The following is a 25,931-nucleotide window of genomic DNA, read 5'->3' as shown; positions in this document are numbered from 1 at the left end:
TCTTTAATTTTAAATGCCGTAAACATTTTGAGGCATTGATGTTAAATAAAAACTTTGTTGCATGGAGAGACACAATGCTATTTTATATTAGTAGAGGGATTCAATGAAACATATTTTACTAGTAAAAGGACCAACTACATACCGAAAGCCCGTTAAAACTCTCGGGATTAAGGTAATATTTTATATTATAATAACAATAATTTTTTAAAGTGTTTTTAATTGAAAATAAATTAAAATAATATATTTTTTAAAATTTATTTTTAATATTAAAATAATTTAAAAATATATAAAAATTTAATTTTAAGTAAAAATAATTTTTAATTTTTTATAAAACGGTGGTGAGTTGCGTCAAAAACAAGAACTTCGTCAAGGGAAAAAAAATTGAACGGAGAAAAAAAAAAGAGAAGGGAGGCGTGGTTTATAAATTCCCTTTAAAAAGCACGAATTTCGTGTTTCCCTACAAAAACAATAAAAGAATAGCCATAAATATAAGAAAAATTACACCATCAGCCACTACAGGCATTCGTTTCCAATTCGTGCTTAAATAAACGCGCTTCGTGATATTTATGTAAACACTTGCCTTGCCTAAGCTACAGCAGCCAGTGCATTTAGGCAAAATTACCAGAGTGTTTGAAGCTTGCAACTCTGGAATGGCCGCCGTTACAGAAGCAGAACCACGAGTATCTTCTAAACAGTCCAACAACAAAAAGGGGAAAAGAAAGCGAACCCATATTGACCCTGAAATCGACCGACTCGACTCACTCCCATGGAACTCTTCCATCTCTCAAGACGATCCTTTCTCTGTTATTGCTGGTTCTCACGAGCTCGAAGGAGGTTGGATTCACCCATTCCATCTTGTGTTTCCTTCTTCTTAACTATACTTTGCGGTAGGGTTTATAGGGTTTAAGCTTGGACCTGAACCTGATTCTTTATATGATTGTGTTTTTTTTTTCTTGGGGGGGTGAATGCAGGGTTTCTATCACTTGAAGAGATTGACGAGGGTGATTATGGTTTAGAAATTCCTGGTCTTGATAAGAAGGTGAAGAAAGAAAGAAAGAATAAATCCAAGAAACAGAAGGATAGTGATGCTGATGCTGATGGGGTTGAAGAGGAGGTGGAGGAGGAGGGGATAAACGTGGAGGATAAGAAAAAGAGGAAGAAGAGAAAGAAGAAAAAGAAAGCGAAGGAATCATCAAGGGTTGATGAAACTACTTCTGGTTAGTGCTTATCATATAAATTCTGGATCCCGGCTTGTGGCTTAATGTACAGTCTTTTAAGTTTGGGGTATGTGTTAACACTTTTTACTTGTTGGAGTTCGGTTAACTGTTGAGTTTATTTGTGTTATTGACATTTGGTCAGCTTTGAGGTTCCTTGATTTTGATGTCTATAACTCAAGGCAGGTTTTGAATTTGTGGTTGGTCTCTGAATTACTCAGATGCATTTTGATCTCATAACATTTGCGCTTTGGTCATTTGTAAATTCACGATCACTTGTAAACTTTTTCTATGATCTCCATGTGCTCTTGATTGATATTTTGTCTGTTATTGTTGTTTTGGTGCATTTTAATACCAAAAAATTTAGTTAATTGATGGTAATTTACCAATATGAAGATTGTTCATTGCTCCACAATTGTGCGACTGTAGTTAGCAATAACAAGGATGATGTAGAAGGAGAATCAGTTGACGAGACTGAATTTTATGGATGGAATGAGTTGAGACTTCATCCTCTGCTCATGAAATCGATATATAGGCTTGGGTTCAAGGAACCAACACCAATACAGAAAGCTTGTATTCCTGCCGCAGCTCATCAAGGGAAGGTTGGTTAAGGTTATTGTTTAAGGCTTAATTGTGGATAATGCTGTTTGGTCTTGTTCTCATCATTGTGCCTTTATGTTATAGGATGTTGTTGGAGCTGCAGAAACTGGCTCGGGCAAAACTCTTGCTTTTGGTTTGCCCATTTTGCAACGTCTCCTCGAGGAACAAGATAAGGCTTCAAACATGGGTGACAATGTGGGAGAGGAAGCTGAAAGGTTTGCACCAAAAGGTCTTTTGCGTGCTCTCATCATCACTCCAACAAGGGAGCTTGCCATTCAGGTAGTCATAATTTTGAATGAAATTCTCAGCGCTGATCCTGAATTCTCCAACATGCTCTTAGGTTCCGCAAATTTAGCTTTGTCAGATTTGAAGTTTTCATGTGGGTCTTCTTTTTATCCATTCCAGGTGACAGACCATTTTAAGGAAGCAGCTCATGGTATCAATATTAGGGTGGTTTCAATTGTTGGTGGGATGTCAACAGAGAAGCAGGAAAGACTTTTGAAAGCAAGGCCTGAGATTATTGTTGGGACTCCTGGGAGGTTGTGGGAACTTATGTCAGGAGGGGAAAAGCATCTTGTTGAGGTTAGTGATTGCATGTGATATATACATTGGATGTATTCAGGGAGAGTATGTCTTTGTTCTGCTACAATCGGATTAACTTTTTTTTTTTATTGATTTAGTTTTTGGATCTTTACACATTTGGTTTCTAGATAAAACACATTTAAGCACCTTATTCATATGCCATATTGTCTCTGTTTGTTTTCCTCTGCAGTTGCATTCGTTATCATTCTTTGTGCTGGATGAGGCAGATCGAATGATTGAAAATGGACATTTTCGTGAGTTACAGTCTATTATTGACATGCTGCCCATGGCCAGTGGTTCAATTGGAGGACAATCTCAAAGTTCAGAAAATTGCCAAACACTTTCAAACATGCAAATAAAGAAAAGACAAACGTTTGTTTTTTCTGCAACTATAGCATTATCTGCTGATTTTCGCAAGAAGCTAAAGCGTGGCTCATTAAAATCAAAGCAATCAATGGCTGATGGGCTGAATTCCATAGAAATGCTCTCTGAACGAGCTGGAATGAGAGCAAATGCTGCCATCATTGACCTGACAAATGCATCAATCCTCGCAAATAAGCTCGAGGAATCTTTTATAGAGTATGTGTCTTACACTGCATCTCCCATTAGAATCTTTATAACTGCTAAATGCAAGAATCTAAGTGGTTTACAAGCTACATGGTGGGATGTTTTGAAGCTTGTGCTGGATTTCTAAATTTGGCATACCACTATATTTTACAATAGGGCTGGCCATGTTGATGGCTATAAGGTTTAACATTCCAACATGCATGCATGCATGCCTCTGCAAATTCATGTCTGTAGACTGGTTTGCGCAGCCAAAATATTATTCCAAGGTCATCTGGCTTGTCCTCAGAATTTACATGGGCTGTAGTTCAGTGGTTGCGCCGCACCTTTTTATTTGTTTGCATTATTTTTTCTTTCTTTTTTATGCACACAGGACATGTATTTTTATAAGATTGCTTTGATCTCATCTTGCTCACTCTGATTGGTATATCTTCAACCTGATTAACTTGTTTAATTCTTAATTTTAGGAGTTATTAATGAAAGGATCTATTACACTCTTTGCCTTTACATTTGCACTTTATATGTAATCTTTATGTTTTTGTTTTTAGCAAAATTTTATGTTATCATATTGCATCACTTGCCTTTCTCAATTTTTACTAAAATGACTGCAGATGCAAGGAAGAAGATAAAGATGCTTGCCTGTATTATATATTGAGTGTTCATGGAAAAGGTCGCACAATTGTTTTCTGTACATCAATTGCAGCTTTGCGCCACACTTCTGCCCTTTTGCGCATCCTAGGCATCAATGTTTGGACACTTCATGCTCAGATGCAGCAGCGAGCTCGTTTGAAGGTTTGTGATTTGTATTTTTCCTTTCTTTTTTATTAAGTAGTTCGAACCATGCTCATTTATAATGTGATATTTGAATTTTGCGTGTGGTGCTGTGTTTAAAGTTAATGCTCGAGTACAATTCTAAAATAAATAGTTTAATAAATGAATAGGATTTAATGCCTCATGTTGTTGATACTGTAATCTAGTTATTCAAATTGGCTGTAAACAGTTGCAGACTTGTTTTGAACACATATTAGAGCCACCAGTTCATGATGTGCCTTGAAAGGGGCAAGACAACTTATTAATCAGAGGCATTGCATATGGTTGTAGTTGGAAATGCATATCATCAGTTTTGGTGTAGCTATTCAAGTGTTTCATGTGCTTCTACATGGGTGATACAAGCGCATTAACTTCACACAACTTCATGATGAGCGCTGAGTTTCTGAACAGTCAACCCATTTAATAGGCCTTGTATTGGTTTTGAGCTGGTTATGTTAAGTGGGCAATCCGATTCTGGAGATAATCAGTTTATCAGACAAAATCATATGTTGCCGTTTAGTTCCAGGGTGAGTGCATTACAACTTTTGGTCCGTGGCTTTTGGAACAAGAGAAAGCAGAGCTATATGAAAATGTTTTTGAATCAACTGTACATGTTAAGTGGGCCAGAGCGTTAAATATTACAAGAGTTTATAAGAGTTGTATAAACAATGTCTCTGAATAGAAAAAGGCAATTGCAAACCCCGCTTAGTAAATTAAGTGCCCACCATCTTTTCTTACGTTTCTTTCTTTTTCTTTTGAGTTACTTGTTTTAAGTTGTGATCTAGGAGTTCTTTATCTTTCTTTGTCTCTGGGAGAAGCAAATGGCAGAGGTACTAAGTTCTATGTTTTTCAACATAATAACTATCTTCTGCCAATTAAATTTGTGATTTTGTTTGTCAGAAGATGCAGTGACTTGTGTTTCTTCACACCAACCAACTTCTCCTTTGTGTCTAATGCAGGCAATAGATCGTTTTCGTTCAAATGAACATGCTATCCTTGTTGCTACAGATGTTGCTGCAAGAGGCCTCGACATCCCTGGTGTCCGAACTGTTGTTCACTATCAGCTTCCACATTCAGCAGAAGTAAAAATTGGGATGCATCACATTTTTTAAGTTTTTGCTTTTGTTCTTTTAAACTTATATTATATCCTTTTGTGTTAGGTTTATGTTCACCGAAGTGGAAGAACTGCAAGAGCTTGTACTGATGGATGCAGCATTGCCCTTATCTCATCAAATGATACTTCAAAATTTGCCTCTTTGTGCAAATCATTTTCAAAGGTAGCAGCTCTTGCAAAGTTTCAAACTTTACTAATCTGAGTACATTATTCTTGAAAAGTATATTATTCTTTAAAGAGAGGTTAGACTTGATTGAGCATTTTGGAAATTTAAGCATTAGATTTTGCCATTTTTCATAATTATATCATCAGCAGCGCTTAACACTCTTGCTTTTTTACATGAAGCCCTAAATTGTAGGATTCCATAAAGGATTGCCTCCTCTGTTTTTATTCTTTTTGAACTAAGAGTTGGGATTCAAGGATTGCCTCAGTAAATTGTTGGGTTGTCTCCTCTCTTTATGCAGGAAAGTTTTCAGAGATTTCCTTTAGAAGAGTCATACATGCAAGAGGTGATGAGACGGCTGTCTCTTGCACGTCAAATAGACAAGATTACAAGAAAGGACTCCCAGGTAGATGAATCTTTTACTTGGCTCATGTGATTTGGGATCTCCTTATTTCTGTCTACATAGTTTAGAAACTTAAAATATCAGTTTCCTGAAATACTACTTCTGCTTCATTCTGTAACTGATACATGTGCTTCTCTAGGAGAAGGCAAAGAAAACCTGGTTTGAACGAAATGCAGAATCAATTGAGTTAATGGTGGAGAATGATGACAGTGAGGAGGAAAGAGTGAACAATCATAAGCAAAAGAGAGTCACCTCAATGCAACTGAAAAATTTACAGCAGGTTTTGTTTACTACGATAAATTTCTTATTCTAATTTTGGTTCTGTGAAATTTGAGAGTTTGGCCATTTCTTTTTCCTTGAAGAGGCAACTATAGTAATTTCTTCTGGATTTAATTTGCAGGAGCTTAACACTCTGCTTTCACGTCCTTTGCAACCAAAATCGTTTTCACATCGCTATTTGGCAGGGGTAATAATCCACTGGTCATTACCTTTAACTTTTCTTGGTCACTATTGATTGTGTCAATCTGTTGATCAAACACAAGCTGTAGTACTCTTAAACATGTCCGGGTTCTTTTTTTCTTGAACAAACATGTCTGGGTTCTTTTCTTTTTTTTTTCCTTGGAGATGTTGTCTGGGTTCTTAGAAATAGTACTATATGGATATACCTTTACCTGTGTGTAGATGTGCAATTTTGATTTTCACGTCATATACTGAGATGTTTGTTTTTATATATCAATATATGTTGTTAAAGGACGAAGTCTGCCTAATAGTTGTTGGGACACACTCTATCAGAGCTTTATTGCAATATTTTACTTCGAGTTTGGAGCTTATCCTAAATTCTGTGTAGTGTTAGAATCTAGGTTAGTTGAAGGCTTTTGAAACCTGAATGATTGGTTTGGTCAGTTGCAGGTTGTAATGATTCTGATGTTGACCATTGATAGTGCATGGGTGCTTTGTATGTGACGCCCAACTCTTGTATTGGGGACAGCAGGGGCATTAATGGGAATCTAGTTTGGCTAGCATTTGTTTGATGCTTGATTTCAGATGATGTTAGAATAGATTACTCCCTGTGATATGTCATTTATCCTGCAGTAAATAAAATGAATTTTCAGGTGTAAGGATCTTAACTACTGACTGCAACTATTCCTGCAGGCTGGGATTTCACCTCTCCTGCAACATCAGTTTGAAGAATTAACAAGGCAAAAGTTAGACCAAGGTGTGAATTTGGGAGATAACAAAAGAAGGAAATTGGTGGTTATTGGTCAAGATTGTGTGGAGCCACTCCAGGCACTCCGAAGTTCTGGTCAGGAGGTAGTATGTTTCAGCTATGATTCCACTCTCATGTTCTTCCCCACTTTTCGTGATTACTTTATTAGACATTTCTGCGGGCCTCTAAATTCAAAATATGGTACACTTGGACTCCAATATGAGCGTTTTCTTTTGTTTGAAAATACCGTAAATTCAAAATCTTGTTACATATATCATTTGAAGAAAAAATTTAGTTAAGCTTGCTATAAAATACTGTCGTGTATATAATATTTGGTTGCATGAAGGATCAAACTTGTGGATAATAAATGAACATGCAGTCATTATCTTTGGTAGAGAGTGTATTTTTTCTAGCAATGTTAGTGAAATTATGTGGCTTGAGCACAAGAGAGCAGGTTGCAAAGAATGATATCCTGGGGTTTCCTTAGTTTGACTCCCTTTTCTACACAACTAACATTTCAGTGCCCCATGATTTAAAAATATCTGGTCTTCTAAGCACTGCATCTATATGCTCTTCATAGCATAACTTGACCTGTTTGAGCCTCCCTAAAGAATGAGCCAGAACCCAAACTTAGTGCCACCTATCCACTCCCTTCAGAATTTGACCCATCTTGGGCACGCTTCTGAGAGGATCAAAGCTGAAAAGCAAGCCCTTTTGTTAATTTAGAGAGAGCCCTCCCTGAATAGGCCCCTGCTGTTCCTCCAGAAATTGGATGTGGAGCAAAACTTGTAATGCTTAGCTAATTCTGTAAAAGGTAGATCCAGTTCGTGACTAGTTGCTGATGTATGCAATTTCTTGAAAGGCTCGTCTCATTGGCAGCTTTGAAGATGTACTAAAAGCTTTTCTGAAGGTTTTTGGTTCTCATCCTGAATGTGCACTTAAATTAGAAAAAATATGGATATACTAATTGTACATATTTGTGATCGGCTCTCTATCATCGTGTCCTTTGGTTTCTGGTTTCTATAATGTCTTTATCCTGCTCTCAGGTGCGCATGGACGTGAAAGAGACGGCAGAAAAACGTAGAGACTTGGAGAATTTGAGGAGAAAAAGAAAGGGAGAGAAGAAACGTATTCTCAGTTCTCCATATCTCTTTCCGTTTTTATGTTTTTTCATTCCAACTGTCTATCATGCCCTAAGGTTATTTACTTTCTCATCCAGGTTTACGTGATCAGCGAAGGCAGCAGAAAAAAAGGTTGAAAGAAGTTGACGAGTAGAGTTCTTCTTTGAAGATTTTGTCCCCCCCCCCCCCCCCCCCCTCATTTCAATTTGTGGCTGAGGCTCTTCATAAATTTCACATGATTGACCCACAAAAAAAGAAGATGATACAGCAAATGCAATGCTATTTAGTTGTAGAACTACATGTTGAACATAGTGTTTTTAGCTGTATGCAGGTATCCATATCTGAATATAGAACATGAATGTGAAATTTAGACTTGGAATCTGAAACTCTGAATTTCTAGCTGTCAACAAATTCCAATTTTCAACAGAATACGGCTCCGCCCTATGGACTATGGAGTTCTTGACAACTTCGATTGTAAGAGTTACTTTTCAACTCTAGTTGCGTGCTAGGCTTATGGCTAGAAATGTAGTTTTTTGGGGATCTGGATATAAGATTCAATAAATAAAAGAAGATTTTGAAGGCATGATAAAACTGACAAAGATCACCAACAATAACCTTGGTGGCCTACATCGTCACATGAATGGTCTAAAAATAAGTGAGCTCCAGCATGGCTATTAGTGTTATTTTATTATTATTTTTAATATGCTAGAATCCAAAAAAAAAAAAAAAACTCAGAAATGTAATCATCCAGATGTATCTTCATGGTTAATTCTGGGCCACAGGTTTTGGAATCACATGTTCTAGACTGATCGATTCAAATTAAGCTGTCAGCAAGACATCTGAATCCGGTCGACTGGTCGAGATTCCAAATGCAGCCTCCATTCAGATTCTCACTGGTGAATGCTTACAATTGTGATTAGACTTTTAACGTTGACTATATTGTGAACGCAACGCTGTTTAGGATGCTTGCTTGCTGCAAGAATCATCACCCCATTAATGCATCCATCTACTTCCATGGATATGTCCCAGACAGATGGATTCATTGTTTTTTAATGGATTTGATCTGTCATCATGGCGCCCACTGTATCTTCATTGATCAGGCAAGGGAGCCGTGGACTGTTTTATCTCGTATAAAAGCTTCAAATCCCCTGTTTTTTGAGACCATACCTCTGTGTTTCTAAAGTCTTCAGCAGCGCAAATGTCATACGGTTGGCTCTGATATATGAATATAAAAGGCCGTACGCAGGATTTCAGCTTCTACTTTGAGTAAGCTGCCCTGCAAACCAGTATGAAAACGGTGCGGGTGCCCATTGAAAATTATCGATACCACACACAATCATTGACTTTGGTTGTATTTACATTTCGTACGGCACAGTGTAACCTTGTCAAGAATGCTTATACAATTCCCATCCGTTGACTTTTCAGCTGTCTTGTTTATTTTTCTTAGCAATGTAACGTTGTTTTGTGTTGATGAGGATAGTTGAAAGTGTCAATAAATATAAAAAATAAAGGGAAAACAAAATAATTAATCCCATTTTCCTTTTCATTGGCAGGTGCTAGCCATGATTTGTTTTTATTTTAGAGTAGATTACGATTGTTTTACTTTGAGTTATTTTTTAATCTAAGAAAATTGTTTTTATGTTTTTTTTCTTATCCGGATATCTTTATATTATTTTAAAGGGTGAAATTAGTTTCGTTTGAGATTCGTAGTTATCTTTTTTAATAAATATGTTTTTTGAAGATCGAACCTGTATTCTTATTATTACAGGGATATAATAATATTTTAACCGTTAGACTAACATTTTATGTAGATTGTTTTTATGTTTGAGAAATTTTATCACCTCTTTAGCCATTACTGGGGACTTCAAGCTAGGCTACAGGAAGCAAGATTCTTGTCGACTCTTCATTTTTTACTTGGATAATTTAATTCCAATTAGACCATAAAACTAGATTAATTTGGTATTGATTTACGTAGTTAATACAAACATGCAAGCCATTAACCACGTGGAGAAAAAAAAAAAAAGGTTTTGTGCGGCTGATACACACGAGAGATTCGTTTTATAATTAGTGGTCTGTGTACGGAGTTCTAATTCTAACTATCTTCAATTCTATCCGTGGCCTCCGGTTTGAAATGGATTCCCGTTTATTTGTTTAAAATTAATTTTATTATAGGAAGTATTTTTTATGAAAAATAATTTATTTTTTTGATATTTGATAATAATATAAAAAATAAATTGAAAAATATTTTTCAGTCTTTAGTTATGTTATGAAAAATAAATTGAAAAAATAAATTAGTAATGTTTTTTTAAGTTTATTAAAAGAATAAGGATCAAACTTTACAGATAAAAAAGTTGAAAATGATGAAATTAAAAAAAATTAATTTCATGAATTATTTTAAATAAAATTAATAGCAATTAAAAGAATATTAAAGACCAGATCTGACAAATAAAAAAATTAAAAGAGGATGAAATTAAAAAAAATTATTTTCATAAATTATTTCAAATAAAATAAATAACAATAAAAAAATTAAGAATCAAAATTTATATAAAAAATCAAGTTAAATCAAATTCTAAGGGAAAAAATTAAAATTAAAAAAATTAAAAGAAAAATATATGACAATTAAAAGAATAAAAAACAAATTTTATATAATTAACAAACAATAAGATATTTTTTAATTTTTTACTGTTGCATTTTTCTTTTAAATCAATTAGAAAACACTTTTCTAAAAATTAAACTAAAATTTTCTATGATTAGAGAATATTATTTATTAATTATTTTTTAAAATAAACAAATACAGATCAATTCTCAAGATTTGATTCCGTAATCTCTCGTTTTATTTATTTTTATTGCAAGCAATGATAAGCAATAAACAAACAGCGATAACAGCTGTTTTATTCCTCTTAGAGATTCTAATCAGCGCACTCTTGATAGCGTGTCGTTAGTTAATTACAGGTATAGATCAATAATTAATTATTCGCGTTTTGAAGACTTTTTAGATTTTTATGATAATTATAACCCGTTTAATTTTGTATTTTAAAAATAATAATTTTTTTTAATTTTTTTATATCGTTTTGATATACTGATATTAAAAATATTTTTTTAAATAAATAAAATATTATTTTTATAAATTTTCAAGAGAAAAATATTTTAAAAAACAATTATAATTTTAAATATTTTTTATTTAAAAACAAAATTAATTAAACCATTTTGGCATATTATTTACCTAACTTTTATTCTTTATTTTTTGTTTATGAATTTGTGAGTCATTTTATTTTATTTTTTATATGTACGGAGAGGGTCTCTTGTAGTGTGATTATCGATCGACGTAACAAATACCCTCTCATAGAAGTAGATCGTGCGTTAATGTGCAACCAAAAACATGTGAGAGTAGGGATCATTTATTATTTTAAATGTCCATTTACGATAAGTTGTCTTGAAAAAAAAATGTTTTTTTTCTATGTGTCAAAACAAAACCCAGATGAATTACCTTCAACTATATTATTTTATTGTAAGAAAATAGGTTACAAATTACAAACATTACCGGAAAATATATATATTTTTTATTAATATGAATGTCCGGACCAGCTTCCATGTACATCGATTATTTTTACATATCCTGAAGTTAACAATCATATAAATATCTAATGATTATCATATTAGTAATCATAAGACTCGAACCGAACCTCATCCTTCTACTCATATTTATTCTATACAGTTAAGGGTGAGTTAATATGATTCCATTTTCCCATAATTTAATTTATTTGCAGTAGCTAGAGATTGCTACTTTCTTTTCTCGACTTTGTGAGATTTATTCATTCATTAAAAATAAATAAAGGTGTTTTATTATACCAATATAGTAAGGTGTGATTTATACGTACATAATGGGATCATCACTCAATATGTGATGATATAATTTAATATACCAATATAAATTTAATTACTCTCAATTTATCCGTGAATATATATAAGGTGTTTTCTAATCTATCATTTTATTATATATATATATATAAAACCAAAAAATACGTGCATTCCATTCTATAACATGAGAACAGGCTTGACTACTTCCCTGGGAAAAAATGTGAGCTGTGGAAGCATGGATACTGCACTCTGATCTTCGGTGTCCTGCACAGAAAAATATTGTTTTTATTTTCTATTCGTTTATGAAGGTGGGCGCCGCGCGCAGATCTGTAGGATGAGATGACACTGCTTTTTTTAGGTTGCAAGGAACCAGACAGGCCGCCACAGCATTTTAGCCGGTGGTATTTTTTTCTTGAATGCGCAAGAGATTCTTCAGATTCCGGCGTCTTTCTTAATCATCAACCCGATGCGGAAATAGTTTCAATCTTTGTTTTTTCTAAAATAAATAAATAAAAACAAATTTATTTTCTTAAAAAAATAAATATTTTTATTGTCGAGTCAAGTTTCGAATTAATAAGTATGGGTTTATGATGAAATTATTGTTTTTTTCTTTAAGATTTGACGGTGAAATTAAGAAAAATAAATCTATACCTCATAAAAAATTATAAAAATATTTTTATTTAGATTTTTTTCCTTACTAATATTAATTTTCCAGTAAATTCAATTTTAAACTGTAGCAGTATTTTCCAGTATTGTTAAACTTATTATAATTTAGAAGTCTTGCTTTTATTTATATTTAATTTTTTTATTCAACCAAGTTGAAAATTAACTCGGTCAAATATAATTGATCTAATAAATTTACTTATAACTCAATTAAAACTTAGATAAGATTAAGTTTAATATTTAATATTTAATTTTTCTTTCTTGTTTTAACATTTTAAAAAAATCTTAAAATAATTTATTAGATTCAACTTCCTCAACTCATAATACGAGTATTGTTCCGAATAAAGAGTTGAGACGGTATTATAACTAGCTAGGGTATATTCTAAACGGGACCTTTCAAAAGACTTATCGGATCTAATTGTTTTTCCACATTTTCTCCCCTATATATAAGGATCTTGAACAACAACCTTAGAGTTCTGCTATAACTCTCCATCTCCTACCCCTCTGCCCCCTCTCTCCATCTCTATTTGCCAGAGACTCTGACATCCTTCACTCCAAAATCATGGCTTCCATGACCTGCTCAGCGGGCGATCTTGCTCAGTTACTGGGTTCCAACGTTACTAACTCCACCGGGGCTGCTGATTTCATCTGCTCCCAATTCAACACCGCGGCTGACAACTTCTCCGCCACCCAATATGCTGTGGACAACACATATCTCCTCTTCTCCGCCTACCTTGTGTTCTCCATGCAACTTGGCTTCGCCATGCTCTGTGCAGGCTCCGTACGTGCCAAAAACACCATGAACATCATGCTCACAAATGTTCTTGACGCTGCAGCCGGTGGCCTCTTTTATTACCTCTTTGGTTTTGCGTTTGCCTTCGGGACTCCCTCCAATGGGTTCATTGGCAAACACAACTTTGGTCTTAAGAATTTCCCTTCTTCTTCTTTTGATTACAGCTACTTTCTTTATCAGTGGGCTTTTGCTATAGCGGCTGCTGGGATAACCAGTGGTTCAATAGCTGAAAGAACCCAGTTTGTTGCTTATTTGATTTACTCTTCTTTCTTGACTGGGTTTGTTTACCCTGTTGTGTCCCACTGGTTCTGGTCTGGTGATGGGTGGGCTAGCGCGACAAGAACAGACGGGGATTTGTTGTTTGGTACTGGGGTTATTGATTTTGCAGGGTCTGGTGTGGTGCATATGGTGGGTGGGATTGCTGGTCTTTGGGGTGCTCTAATTGAAGGTCCAAGAATCGGACGTTTTGACCATTCAGGCAAGGCTATTGCTTTGCGTGGTCACAGTGCTTCCCTTGTGGTTCTTGGCACTTTCTTGCTTTGGTTTGGTTGGTATGGGTTTAATCCTGGGTCATTCACTAAGATCTTGAGTGCTTACCCTGCTGGTGGCTATTATGGTCAATGGAGCGCAATTGGTAGAACTGCTGTTACAACAACCCTAGCTGGTTGCACAGCTGCTTTGACCACTCTTTTCGGTAAAAGAATTCTGTCTGGTCATTGGAATGTTACTGATGTTTGTAACGGTTTGCTTGGTGGGTTTGCTGCTATTACTGCTGGGTGCTCCGTGGTTGAACCATGGGCTGCTATAATATGCGGGTTTGTTGCTTCTTTAGTGTTGATTGGCTGCAACAAATTGGCTGAGATCCTCAAGTTTGATGACCCGTTAGAGGCTGCACAGTTACACGGTGGATGCGGCACTTGGGGTGTCATCTTCACCGCCTTATTTGCCACGGAGAAGTATGTAAGGGAGGTTTACCCGAACAAACCGAATCGTCCATATGGGTTGTTCATGGGTGGTGGTGGAAAGCTCTTGGGTGCTCATTTAATACAGATTTTGGTGATTATCGGATGGGTCAGTGCAACCATGGGCCCATTGTTCTTTGTTCTTCGCAAGCTCAAGCTCTTGAGGATCTCATCTGAGGATGAGATGGCTGGTATGGATATGACCCGGCATGGCGGGTTTGCTTACATTTACCATGATGACGAGTCTAACAAGCATGGTTTCCAGTTGAAGAGAGTTGAGCCTACTTCTAGAACCCCTAATGCAAACGTGTAAGAGGGACCTCATATTTTTTTTCCCCTTTTCTTAGGGTTAGTGTGTGTTTGAATATGTCGATAAATGTTGTATGGAGATAAGGAAGACTTGGACTAGATCAATTTGTTTCTCTGTTGAAAATCATGTTCATATAGTAAATGTCTTGCGGTGGTTGAGAGGTATTGGAATTTGCAAGTCACTTGGCAAAGGGATGATCATTGTGGGGATGCTTTTGTTTTTTTTGTTTTTTTATCTTGTCTTGAAAAGATGCACGTGTCCACTTGTTCCCAGACGGAACGGGAATTGTTTTGGGTTTTTTCAAGCAACGACAAACAAAAGAAAAATAAATCAAGCGTGGTGATTTTTTTTTATTTCTTTTGGCAAATGCTCAACATGTGCTTCGATTCTCGTTATGAATTTCTGCCTTGCAGCAGCAGCAGCAGCAGCTTGTGATGCTATCTATATTGTTGGAACTGGTAAAGGTACTTCGAATCCGCACACCATATCTTAACACCAATCTATTTATTCGGTGCGAAGGGATATTGTATTGATTATTTTTTAAAATGTTTTTTAAAAAAGATTATTTTTAATATTAATACAAGAAAACAATTTGAAAATTAAAAAAAATAAAGTAAAGAAAGAAACAGGTATATTATTATATATCAAGTTACACACCATGTCCGTTAATGAGCTGGTTGTTGAATTTCTGAAGGAGTAATATTTCGCCAGCCAGTTTTGGAGGAATTGACCCTTGTTTTAAATGCTCAATGCCATGGATATCCATGTGGCAAGCCAAAAAAAGGTTCGTGTATGTTATTCGTGAAATCAGACGAGGATAATCATCTATATTGAGATCGTTTATATTTGTTTTTTTATGTTAAAAATAGATTTTTAATTAAATACTTCGAAAAGTAAAAAAGAAATTACTGTACGCGATGAGCGGTCCTGAATCAATCCTAGTGATTTAATTTACACACCTTAAATAGTTTACGTGATGTAGCAGAAGTTTACCAAGTTCACACCAGCAGCAGTCACGAAATGCGGGCTTAGGTGGATCTACCTTTGCTACTTTCTCCAACATACCATGCTATCCCTAACTTTATACCTTTCTAGGTGCGCACAAAAGAAGCCATTACTAATAAATGTGACCTTCTTTTTCCTTTTTGCCTTTTTACGTAATTGTGACATATATCTTTGCTATGGTTTCTTACTAGGGTAGTGATTTAAAAAATATATATTTTTTATTTAGAAATATATTAAAATAATATTTTTTTATATTTAATATCATTACATTAAAATAATTTTAAAAAATTTAGTTTTTTAAAACATGACATGGCCGCGTAAGGAAAACCATCCTTTCTCATACCACGTTGATACCGTAGAAAATCAGCTTTTTAGCAAAAATATGCAATCTCTCGCTATTGTCTTCCCTAGCAAATGAGCTTATTACTAGGATTAGTGGTTTTTTTAAAAAAAATTTATTTAAAATAAATTAAAATTATTTTTTATATCAGTATAGTATATTAAAATAATAAATTTTTTAAAAAATATACTATTTTAATATATTCATAACTAATAAAACCCCAGTCAATAAACCACAAAAAAATGTTTGAGAATACTATAATAATTGCTTTTTAAAATATTTTTTGCTCAAAAATATATCAGAATAATATTTTTGATATTAGCATATTAAAATTATATAAAAATATCAAAAATTATTAATATAAAAAAATTAATTTTTTAAAAAATATTTTTAAAATCCAAAAACAAACTTAAGAAAACACCATTGGGAACGAACGTGTGGCATGGAAGAAGGAAAGGGGCACGGACGAACCGCTCAGTGTCATCGAGGCTGTATGTATTCTTGGGAATCCCACGAAGGTCAAGCTGCTCGATGTCAGAAAAGGAGGGCATTTAGAAATTGAACTTTCCTCGAAGGTTGCCAGTCCAATTTAAATTTTAGACTTGAATCCAAGGCAAGAGCTAAAGGACCTGTTTTCTGCGGAAAAGAAAAATCAAAGCGAGGGTTGGTATGCATCGATGTCATAAATAGGGTTTGTCTTGTAAATAAGACTTTGAAAGTTGCTTTGTTGACCCTGCAAAGATGAGAAGAATACTCAAAAAAAGTCCTCAAATTAATTCATCTTTGCTAGCCACGGCGGCTCGTCGTTGGTGACTTTGGAAATTAACGTGGTGCTTCCGATGCTCCAAGTGAAGTGCTCGCAATGATGAATTCAAATGTGTAAGCAATGTGGTTGCTACCACCATTTGCTTTAAAGTAAAAGCCGGGTTTTTAGATATTGATTTCAGTTTAAAAATATAAAAATAATTAAATTTATGAAAAATTAACTGAATTTTTAAAAACTCAGGATGTTGAAAATATAGTAACAGTTGTGTTTTAAAATATTTTTTTTATATGAAAATATATCATAATAATATTTTTTTTATTTTTTTAAAATTATTTTTAATACCAGAACATCAAAACAATTTTAAAACATAAAAAAAGTTAAATTTTTTATAAATCAAATTTTATCTAATCTCACGTAATAAAAAACTGGGGCTTAGATTTGGAAGAAAAAAGGAGAGTAAAAAAAAAGCAACAATTGAGAGTGATAGATAACAATAAATAAATTGTTTTTTATTCAAAATAGAATCGTTATTTTCCATGGATTATTATCGCTAAATAGTAAGTTGCTCTCTTTCGACTTCCACGTGTCATGATAACAAAGGCTAGCTTGATACTTGTTTTATCTCCTAAAGAGTTACTTCTGCAAGGACGAAAAAAACAAAAACAGAGACAGAAAAATCGTGATTAAACTTGCTTATTAGTAATTAGGAGATGAAAGGCTTATTGCACTTGCGGGATCTTTTACTTTTATGATTAAGGGTATTCTTAAAATTAATTTATGCCTTGATTAAAACTAATTTTTCTCTTTGAAAAATCTTAAGAATATAGTCCTAATTCTGGTGCATTTAAAATGAACTCTGGGAAATCACAGAAATACACATTTTATGTTCATGGTTTATGTTTTCTTTTATTTCAAGACCTGTGCTTGTTGTCTCTTCCTCTATACCCTTCGTGAATTATGTTTATTGGTCACCTGAAATTTCAGTGACATGTCTTGATTGTCAAATCCATAAATATAGCACCTTGGTTTTTATCCAGAAGAAAAGGACTAGATGGGCGTGTATGTGGGCGTGTATGTGTCTGCATATTTATATGCTTGCAAGTGTTTACATTTTTGTTCTCTACTCAGCCCAGCACTCGTTGTCTAAGATCAGACATTTATTCACTCAGCAAGTGTTTACATTTTCCCCCCTAGTATGTTTCATGTGGGAACCATGATCTTGAGAAAATTGTTACTGTAAGTGTGAACAAAGTAAAATAGCCGGCGGTGCTACGCAGGAGTTGCAGTGCCGCAGCTTGACTGGACACCAGAACCTGTTTTTATTACTAACACTGGAAATAGATATAGATATACATCTATTGCTTACAATTAACAGTATATTTTTGGGTCTGCTACGTTCCTGGAAAAGAGAAGTGTTAGGCATTGTCGTCACATTCTCCTTCAAACATTTCAGTGCTGCTTCCAGTGATTACTGGAAGTGTTTATAGTCATATTTTTTTGAAGTGTATCTCGATATATTAATGGAAATATTTGATTTTCTCTTATCTTATTCTTGTACATTGAATTTTGAACTATGTTTGGACATAATGTTTGCGCAGGTGGCTGGGATGGGAGGAGATTGAATACTTAGCCATCTTTTTCTCCTTTTTGGGGGGTTTTACTATAAAGATTATTGGAACCATGAACTAACATAACAAATGTGATCACGGATCATCCGATACTTTCTTCTATTTAATGAAAATCATGGTATACTAGCCTGTTGATTTGCTGATTTTGTTCGGGTTAGACAAAGGTGTCATAGTGTATATTTGTGATAGCCGTGGGGTTAGAGATTTAAACGAAACAGATGTAAGTGGTGCAATTGCAGCCTCAGAACCCCTTGCTGTTCTGGCATGCTTTCTTATACTGAATCCAGGGATCACGTCATAACATTTGTTGATACTTGGAGTATGTAACTTGAGCAGTTTTATGAACTCCCAGTTGTCATGAAGGCTCTAATGATTCAACCTGATGTCTTCTCTGTGTGTGATCAAGCTTCTGCCAATTTCTTCATTCTTACTATTTGTTCTCCCGTGATATTAAGTTTCCACCACATCATCATTGTGTCTCCCCTGCGTGTTTGGGCAAAGAGCTTTACTTTTCTGGGATTTTATAGTTATGTGCTTGATTTCCATATTTTCATCACCAAACCTTTGATCAGGAACCACTCACTCTGTTCTGAATTTCAATTAGGTGAACAAGGGAACTGCAAGCGCAAGTGAAATATTGGCTGGTGCATTGAAAGACAATAAACGTGCTGTTTTATATGGAGAACCCACATTTTGGAAAGGGTAATCACTTCTGCTTCTACAACATCTATGAACTATACCATCTGTGCCTAACCCGCGTGTTAATCCTGTTCCACAGCAAGATTCAATCAGTTTTTCAGCTATCTGATGGTTCTGGCTTGGCTGTTACAGTCGCTCGGTATGAGACACCTGCTCATACAGGTATTGATAAGGTTTGTCGCGATTCTTTATGCCAGCATCTCTCTCCCACATTCTTGGTGTGATTCCAGACCATCCACTGCCTAAATCTTTTCCGAAGGATGAGGGGGGTTTCTGTGGCTGCCTCCAAGACTCTGAATCTACTTGCTACGTGAATAGGGGGCAGCTATTTGCAAGATTCTTGTGTTTTGACATTATTTTTGGGTTAAAGACTGCATAATTCGTTCTCAAGTGGAGTCAATTCATTCTTTTGGTGCTTCATTGATCCTTGCTGGTGTTAGTTTCGCTCAAGCAAACTTCATCTTCAGTATACTAAAAAAGGATGTAAAAACAGCCTTTATTTAGTTGCCTATGAAAATGAAAAGAGAGAAAATATGGCTGACATTTGGTTGAAACTTAGATGCCCTGGTGTGCTCTTTCCCTGTTCTTTAGAAATTTTGAACTCAATCATAGTTATTCACGTGATGGTTGAAATATTTTGGCACACAGTTATTCACTTACTCGTTTCCTCTTGGCTCTTTGATAATATAATTTTTATTGTCATGATGAGAATTAAAATTGTAGAGAAAATATGAGAGGAGAGCAATTTGTACGGGCGGCAACAATTCTCAACTCTTAAGATGGCACTCCCAGTTTCTCACTGTGAAAAGAAAGTATAGCTCAAAAGCAGCTTAATAACTACAAGAAAAGAAACTTCGGAGGAAGAAATTTATCCGCCTCGAGCAACGATGACATTCAATGACAAGTTTATTCCAAAAAAAATAAACTCAGGTTGACACTATATGTGGAATCAAATTGAATGAAAGACAACTATAATATACGATGGAGGAATCTTCATCATCTCAACGAGAAGCTGTTATATATTATCTCTGTAACTGTTGATTCTTTGACCTTCCCATCTTGGCTTCAGCTGATTCAAATTGCAGGGAAAGCATTCCGGTATGAACAGAAACAATCCCGCCCTTTGAATTTTTGTAACTCACCCTTCTTGTTTGCAGGCATAACCAATACCAAAGGCTTGCATCATTCGAGGCTAATTCGAAGGATGAAAAACATTAAAGCATCTTTGTCCAGGAACCTAAAAATGGGAAAACAGCAATTAACAATCTCAACAGCAAGGGTGTGTCACTTTTTCTCCCACTCATGCTCCACTTGCCATTCGCCAATGGTTTCTTTCGAGGCTGACGTTTCCTTTGAGGTGCTGTAGCATCAAACTCGTCCCAACCACCAAAGTTGGGAGCATCTTGGTTATCTTTATTAAAGGAACCATTATCATCAACAACCCAAGACCGATACCCCATTCTTCCCTTTACAGCTCCCTCCTTGTCTTGTTCTTCATCATCAATATCAGCATCATTTACAGTGTTGCCAGTTGTTTTCCTCCTCTTTCGGACCTTGCGTTTCGGCTTGCTTTGAGTCTTCCCTAGTAACTTCTGAAATGCAAAAGTCAGTGCTGACTGTCCAACTGACAGTGCTAATACCATGAGAAACGCTTTCGGGCCAGTAGCAAGCAGCGAAGTTATGACGATAGGTGGAAACATCCAACCATAGGATTTGGCTAGCTGCACTGACCAAAGAGCACAAACTATTAGAATTGCGTTACTGTCAATACTCTGATAGTTGAATTACATTAATTTTCATCTCCAAAACTTCACAACTACAGAGTACAGACTCAACAATCCATTCATAAGTTGCAAAACCTCGAACTAACTTCATGATGATGTCTTCTTGTCTGAGGAAAAGCTAGTCACTAACATTGAACTGGAGTTTGAGAAATCAGGATTGCCTAGATACTAGTAGTCACATTATTTAGCAACTGACGAGGTAGTCGGTGTCAACCAATAAAATCGTTGGTACAGCTACAGACAAACATTTTGGTAGTTACAAATTAAGGATAAGAATTACCTGAAGAACCCACAAACTGTCAATAGCTTCCTCCAAGATGCCGGGAGGCTCTTCTTCTTGGTCCGACCACCACCTCCGCTTCCTTTTCTTCCCCTTTCTCGTAGAACCACCCTTTTCATCTTCTTCTACTTGTACTGAATCACCGTTTTTGTCTCGAAACTTGAACTTAAAATTGAACCTTCGCGTTTCAGCATTCGGGTCCCAGCGATTATTGCTACTACACCTGGTAGTGGTGCTATAACAATGAGAGTAGAAGAAGAAATAGGGTTTCTTCAATTTCCATAATGAGATGAGAGGTTTTTGAGAGGAGGGGTTAGAGCAGGGTTTCGTTGTTAACAAGACAGGACCAGTACCTCTGCCGCACCCACTAGCAAAGGACTCCATTTCCAATCGCTACAGGTCCTCCCTCCATTTGCCACGTTCTCTTTATCCCCTCGCACTCCATCAAATAAATCTCCGTTTTCTTTGCCTACATAAACATAAACGAAACTTAACCGATGCGTTAAACGATGTCGTCTCTCCTCTCTCCTGATGCTATTGCTGTCTTGGGGGCCATAGTCAATTGTCCAAAACGACATATCAACGGCTTCAAAATTATTAACAGTTGGGCTCGCGCCTTGGTTAAGGATTCGGGTTATTGGGTCCTTGAAGCAATTCTTTTAGGCGGAAATTAATTTTTCTTAAGTTGACCGATTGAATCTCATCTAGATATGACCAGATTAAACAAGTATATATTTAATGTTCAACCAAATAAAAAATAAATTTTACCTAAACTAGATTTTTAGTCAACTAATCATCGGTTCAACTCACCGAATCAACTCACTGTAACAAGTTTAGGGATGTCTGAGATTGAGTTTCAACTTGTTTTTTATTAAAATTTAAAATTTTTTACTTTAAATTATTTTTTTTATATTTTTGAATCGTGTTGATATGCTGATATCTAAAATAAATTTAAAAAATAAAAAAAATTTATTTTAATACATATCCAACCAAAAAACACTTTAAAAAAAATAATTATTACACTCTTTTTTTTAGTTTAACGTGGGTGTCTGGGCCAGCTTGCGCGCATCTCGACTAATCCCACGGATCCAGAAATTAACGACCATATAAGCCTTTAGTGGCCTTCATATAAGCAACCAATTAGATAACCTCTTCTTTGCTATGGCTATGCTAATGATATTGGGATAGGAAAGATTAGATGTAAAGGTTTTACAACTCTATATTATTAAGTAATTGTTCTGGAATTGTTTGATTACGTCTTGAGATAGAAGATGCATAAATATTAAGAATAAAAACTTGTTTAATTAAAAAAAAAAACATAAAAAAGAGTCTTTAAGACAGTTTTAGAATTATTTTTTGTGTAATCAAACGCTACGTAATTATTTTTTTCTTTTCAACTAAAAAGCTAATCTTGAAAAATCGAGAGTTTTCTAGCTTTTCTCTTTATATTACCCATAACTTTCATGCCATTACGGCCATAATTATAACCATAGCTCAATCTCTAAGCTAAGCAAGCACTAGATTGTAAAATCCAATTAATTGGGAATACATAAATAAATAAATCTATGTCAGCAAGGTTATTATAAAAAATCAATTTAATTGCAACTTTATTTTTTTGTTATTCTTACAAATAAATCTTCATTCTCCTAAAAATAAGGAACTCTTAACCCTAGCTAAAAACTAGTTACATGATCAGCGTTTAGTGGGTCAAATATTTTTATTTTTTATAAAAAAAATTATATAATTAGATTTTTTTCAATATATTTCTGTGGTTTAAAAAATTTAAAACATTAAAAATCGAGAGACAAAAGTAAATCAAGATATTTAATTTCAAACAAGAGAATATTTATCCAGTTGTGTTTGCTAAATTTATTTATTAAAATAATTTTTTTATTTAAGCAAACGATAATGGAATAGAGACATAAATTAAATTGATTAAATAAAATCAAAGAGGAAAAAAAACAACATGCAAGGCTACGTATATTAGAATTATTATCTAGAAATAAAAAATTATTATTTTTAAAAATAAATTTCATCCATACAAAAAATTTAAAAAAAATATAAAAATAAGAAACTCTTTCAATCTAAATACATAACTAAAAAAATAATTGTCATTTGAAAGAGGCTCTCCAAACAAAATGAAAGAGAGAAGGCGTACTAATTTAAAAATATATTAAAAACAATTAGAGAAAAAACCATAAAAAAAATTAGAAAAAAAAAGAGCAAAGGCCAGGCCTAAAACAGAATTAGAAAAAAAAAAAAAACAAAGGTTAGGCTAGCCCGTCTGGTCTGGCTTTTTTTCAGGGTTCGCGCAACTAGGCACTTAATTTTTTTGTTTGCAACTAGAATAGATGACGTGTCATCAGCCTCAAATGCTTTTTAAAATAAAAAATTAGATGACGTGTCATCTGATTTGCGCAGATTCCGACCAATGTGATGGCTAGAAAATCAGGGCTTACTTGTTTTTACCCAAAAACCCATTTTAAATCTATTTTTTTACCCTGAAATCTTATAAAAAACTGTAAGAACCATAGTTTTGAAACCCGGCCCGGCGAGTCAATCCGGGACTGGAACTGGGTCGGCTTGAAGAAAAAATAGGGGAAGGAAAAACTCAGTGTCACCTGGTTGACTAGGTCAAAACCCCAGGTGCAACCCGTTGACTTTACTTTTTTTTTTTTACTAAAACAACGTCGTTTTGATTAAAAAAAAATTGACCCGGGCAACCCGATCAAAACCCAAAACTCGGGCCTTGGACCGGGGCGGGTCTGAAAACTATGGTAAGAACTGTGATAAATCTATTTATGACCTAAAAAAACTCAAAAAACTGCCATAAAAACCAAAATCAACCTGAAACCAAAAATTAACCTGAGTTTTGATTTGTTTTTTCACGAACTATAAATGTAAAACAACACCTAATATAAACTCCTTCATCAAATGAAACTATTTGACACAAATATTGTTTATTTTGGCTGCCTAAATCAGTGTTAAAGACACTTTTCTCTATTTACCGCTTTAATTCGACGACCTCTCTCACTCTTAGGTGGCTGAAAATTGAAGTGGCTGGTTTTTTCCTTTTAAAAAATCATTTCAACTCAAAAACCTTAATAATCTTGTGAAACCAATCTTTAAGCTCCAAAAGCTCAAAACAAGGTCTAAAACCAAGAAAATGAAGTTTAATATCAAAATAATTTTTTGCAAACTTCAAAGGACCGATCACTTGATAGCAAAAAAATATTGGGGACAAAAGTGTACTTTATAAATAAATTTGCACACGCCATCTGTATTACTCGTATTTTGCATTCCAAACGCATCCTTAAAAAACAAATAGCCTGATCACCCCAATAGTATCTTAAAAAACAATGGGTTCCTGAGTACTTATCATAGTTATCAAACCTGGCCGGGGTGTTGACTCGGCCAAGGGGCTAGGTCCCGGGTTTCATGGGTCAACTCGGGTTAACCCGGAAAATTTTAAAAAAATATATTTAAAGTTTTAATATTTTATATGAAAAAATTAAGAAAAAATTCATATGAATATAGGCTATGCATGTTGTAAATAATGAAGTTTAAAAGAATATTTTAAAAAGTTTTTTATCCCACATTGAAAAGATATTATATTATACTTATAAGTTGAAGTATTTAAATCAAAAAAGTTTTTTATCCCACATTGAAAAAACATAACTTTTTTCTTGTGAAGATAGAGTATATATACGAAATGACTTCATATCCCACATTGAAAAAAGAATTTTTTCTTGGGAACATAGGAGTATATACACTAATGGGTTTCAAATCCCACATTGAAAAAACATAACTTTTTTCGTGTGAACATAGAGTATATATTCTAAAAGGCTTCAAATCCCACATTAAAAAGATATTATGTTATCCTTTTAAGTTGAAATATTTAAACTAAAAGGTTTTTTTATCTCACATTGAAAAAACACAACTTTTTTCTTGTGAATATAGAGTATATATACGAAAGGACTTTAAATCCCACATTAAAAAAATAACTTTTTTCTCGGGAACATAAAGTATATATACTAAAGGGTTTCAAATCCTACATTGAAAAAATAAAACAATTTTCTAATATTTATATAGTGAACTTTAAAAGGTGCTAATAACCAACTAAAAAAATATAAAAAAAAGGGGTATAGGAGAAAACCCACATTTGAAGGAAAAAAAAAAAAGAAGCAACCCCCTGAAAGCCGCTCCTACTTCATTAAAAGGACCATTATTCCCAACCCCAATCCCACCACCTCCACCCCCTCCACCACTCTATATCAACAATTGGTCATCCTCATCCAAAGGTCGCCTCTCATCAGCAATTGGTCATCCTCATCTAAAGACAGCCTCTCATATGCCATGTTTGTTAATGATGCTGCAATCACTATAACTGGACCTACTGCGGTAAGCTCTCCCACCACACTTCCTCCCACCACCTGGCCTTGTCCCCCATAAAGGAAAATTGTGAGGCTTGTCGTGCCTGGAGGCGGCAAGAAAGATCTAGACAGAGATAAGATCTCAAATCTGCCATAGAGAGTCATCCGGATCTTGTCCGGGTCATAGGTCGGCCCGCCAGGTCGACCGGGTTTGGTCGAGTCGTTGCACCGGCCGATCTTTTGACAAACCCGGACCGGTCCAGCCATCGGGTCGACCCGCCGAGCCGGTCCGAGTTTAATAACTATGGTACTTATAAATAAAAACAACAACATTTAACTATTTAATCATAATTTTGTTTCCTTTATCAAGCATAAAAATAAAAAGCGTGGGTTTCTCACTGTGTAAAAGTGTATTGTTTATCCTCTCACACATTACTATAGATGAACTATGTAACATTTTTTTTCAATTTGGTCTTTAATTTTTTTTTCTAGCGATTTAGTCCTAATAAAAGACTAATTGATTTTGATTTTTTTATGAAATATTAGGATCAAAAAAAGAGGAACCGAAATGAAAAGGGCGTCAAACATAGGTGGCACGCCATAAGTATAGCAAAAGATACACTTTAATCTTCAAACTTAAAAAATGACACAAATTGTATAATTTTGATACCTCAATATTTTTCAATTTCATA

General features: G+C 34.7%; 3 protein-coding genes across 3 annotated transcripts; 2 read left to right on the top strand and 1 right to left on the bottom strand.

Moving 5' to 3' along the window:
- Positions 1 to 551: 551 nt before the first annotated feature.
- On the top strand, positions 552 to 8,189 carry LOC7460001 (DEAD-box ATP-dependent RNA helicase 13). The gene is made up of 15 exons (XM_024611151.2): positions 552 to 834; positions 972 to 1,217; positions 1,644 to 1,816; positions 1,899 to 2,093; positions 2,220 to 2,396; positions 2,587 to 2,975; positions 3,572 to 3,752; positions 4,730 to 4,852; positions 4,931 to 5,047; positions 5,349 to 5,453; positions 5,590 to 5,730; positions 5,851 to 5,916; positions 6,603 to 6,761; positions 7,704 to 7,785; positions 7,877 to 8,189. The coding sequence occupies exons 1-15, from the start codon at positions 651 to 653 to the stop codon at positions 7,930 to 7,932; spliced, it is 2,394 nt and encodes a 797-aa protein (XP_024466919.1). The 5' UTR covers positions 552 to 650; the 3' UTR covers positions 7,933 to 8,189.
- Positions 8,190 to 12,697: 4,508 nt separating this feature from the next.
- On the top strand, positions 12,698 to 14,717 carry LOC7475434 (ammonium transporter 1 member 1). Its single transcript, XM_002314482.4, has one exon. It carries the CDS (start codon positions 12,862 to 12,864, stop codon positions 14,365 to 14,367), a length of 1,506 nt encoding a protein of 501 aa, XP_002314518.2. The 5' UTR covers positions 12,698 to 12,861; the 3' UTR covers positions 14,368 to 14,717.
- Positions 14,718 to 19,690: 4,973 nt separating this feature from the next.
- Positions 19,691 to 21,333, bottom strand: LOC7475436 (uncharacterized). The gene is made up of 2 exons (XM_024609752.2): positions 20,867 to 21,333; positions 19,691 to 20,523 (listed from the first exon to the last, which is right to left on the bottom strand). Exons 1-2 carry the CDS (start codon positions 21,248 to 21,250, stop codon positions 20,017 to 20,019), a joined length of 891 nt encoding a protein of 296 aa, XP_024465520.2. The 5' UTR covers positions 21,251 to 21,333; the 3' UTR covers positions 19,691 to 20,016.
- Between the last annotated feature and the right edge of the window lie 4,598 nt (positions 21,334 to 25,931).

The sequence above is a fragment of the Populus trichocarpa genome, chromosome 10 (genome assembly GCF_000002775.5).
Source record: "Populus trichocarpa isolate Nisqually-1 chromosome 10, P.trichocarpa_v4.1, whole genome shotgun sequence".
Taxonomy (NCBI): domain Eukaryota; kingdom Viridiplantae; phylum Streptophyta; class Magnoliopsida; order Malpighiales; family Salicaceae; genus Populus; species Populus trichocarpa.
The sequence above is the reverse complement of the archived record's forward strand: the minus strand, read 5'-3'. Positions and strand labels throughout refer to the sequence as shown.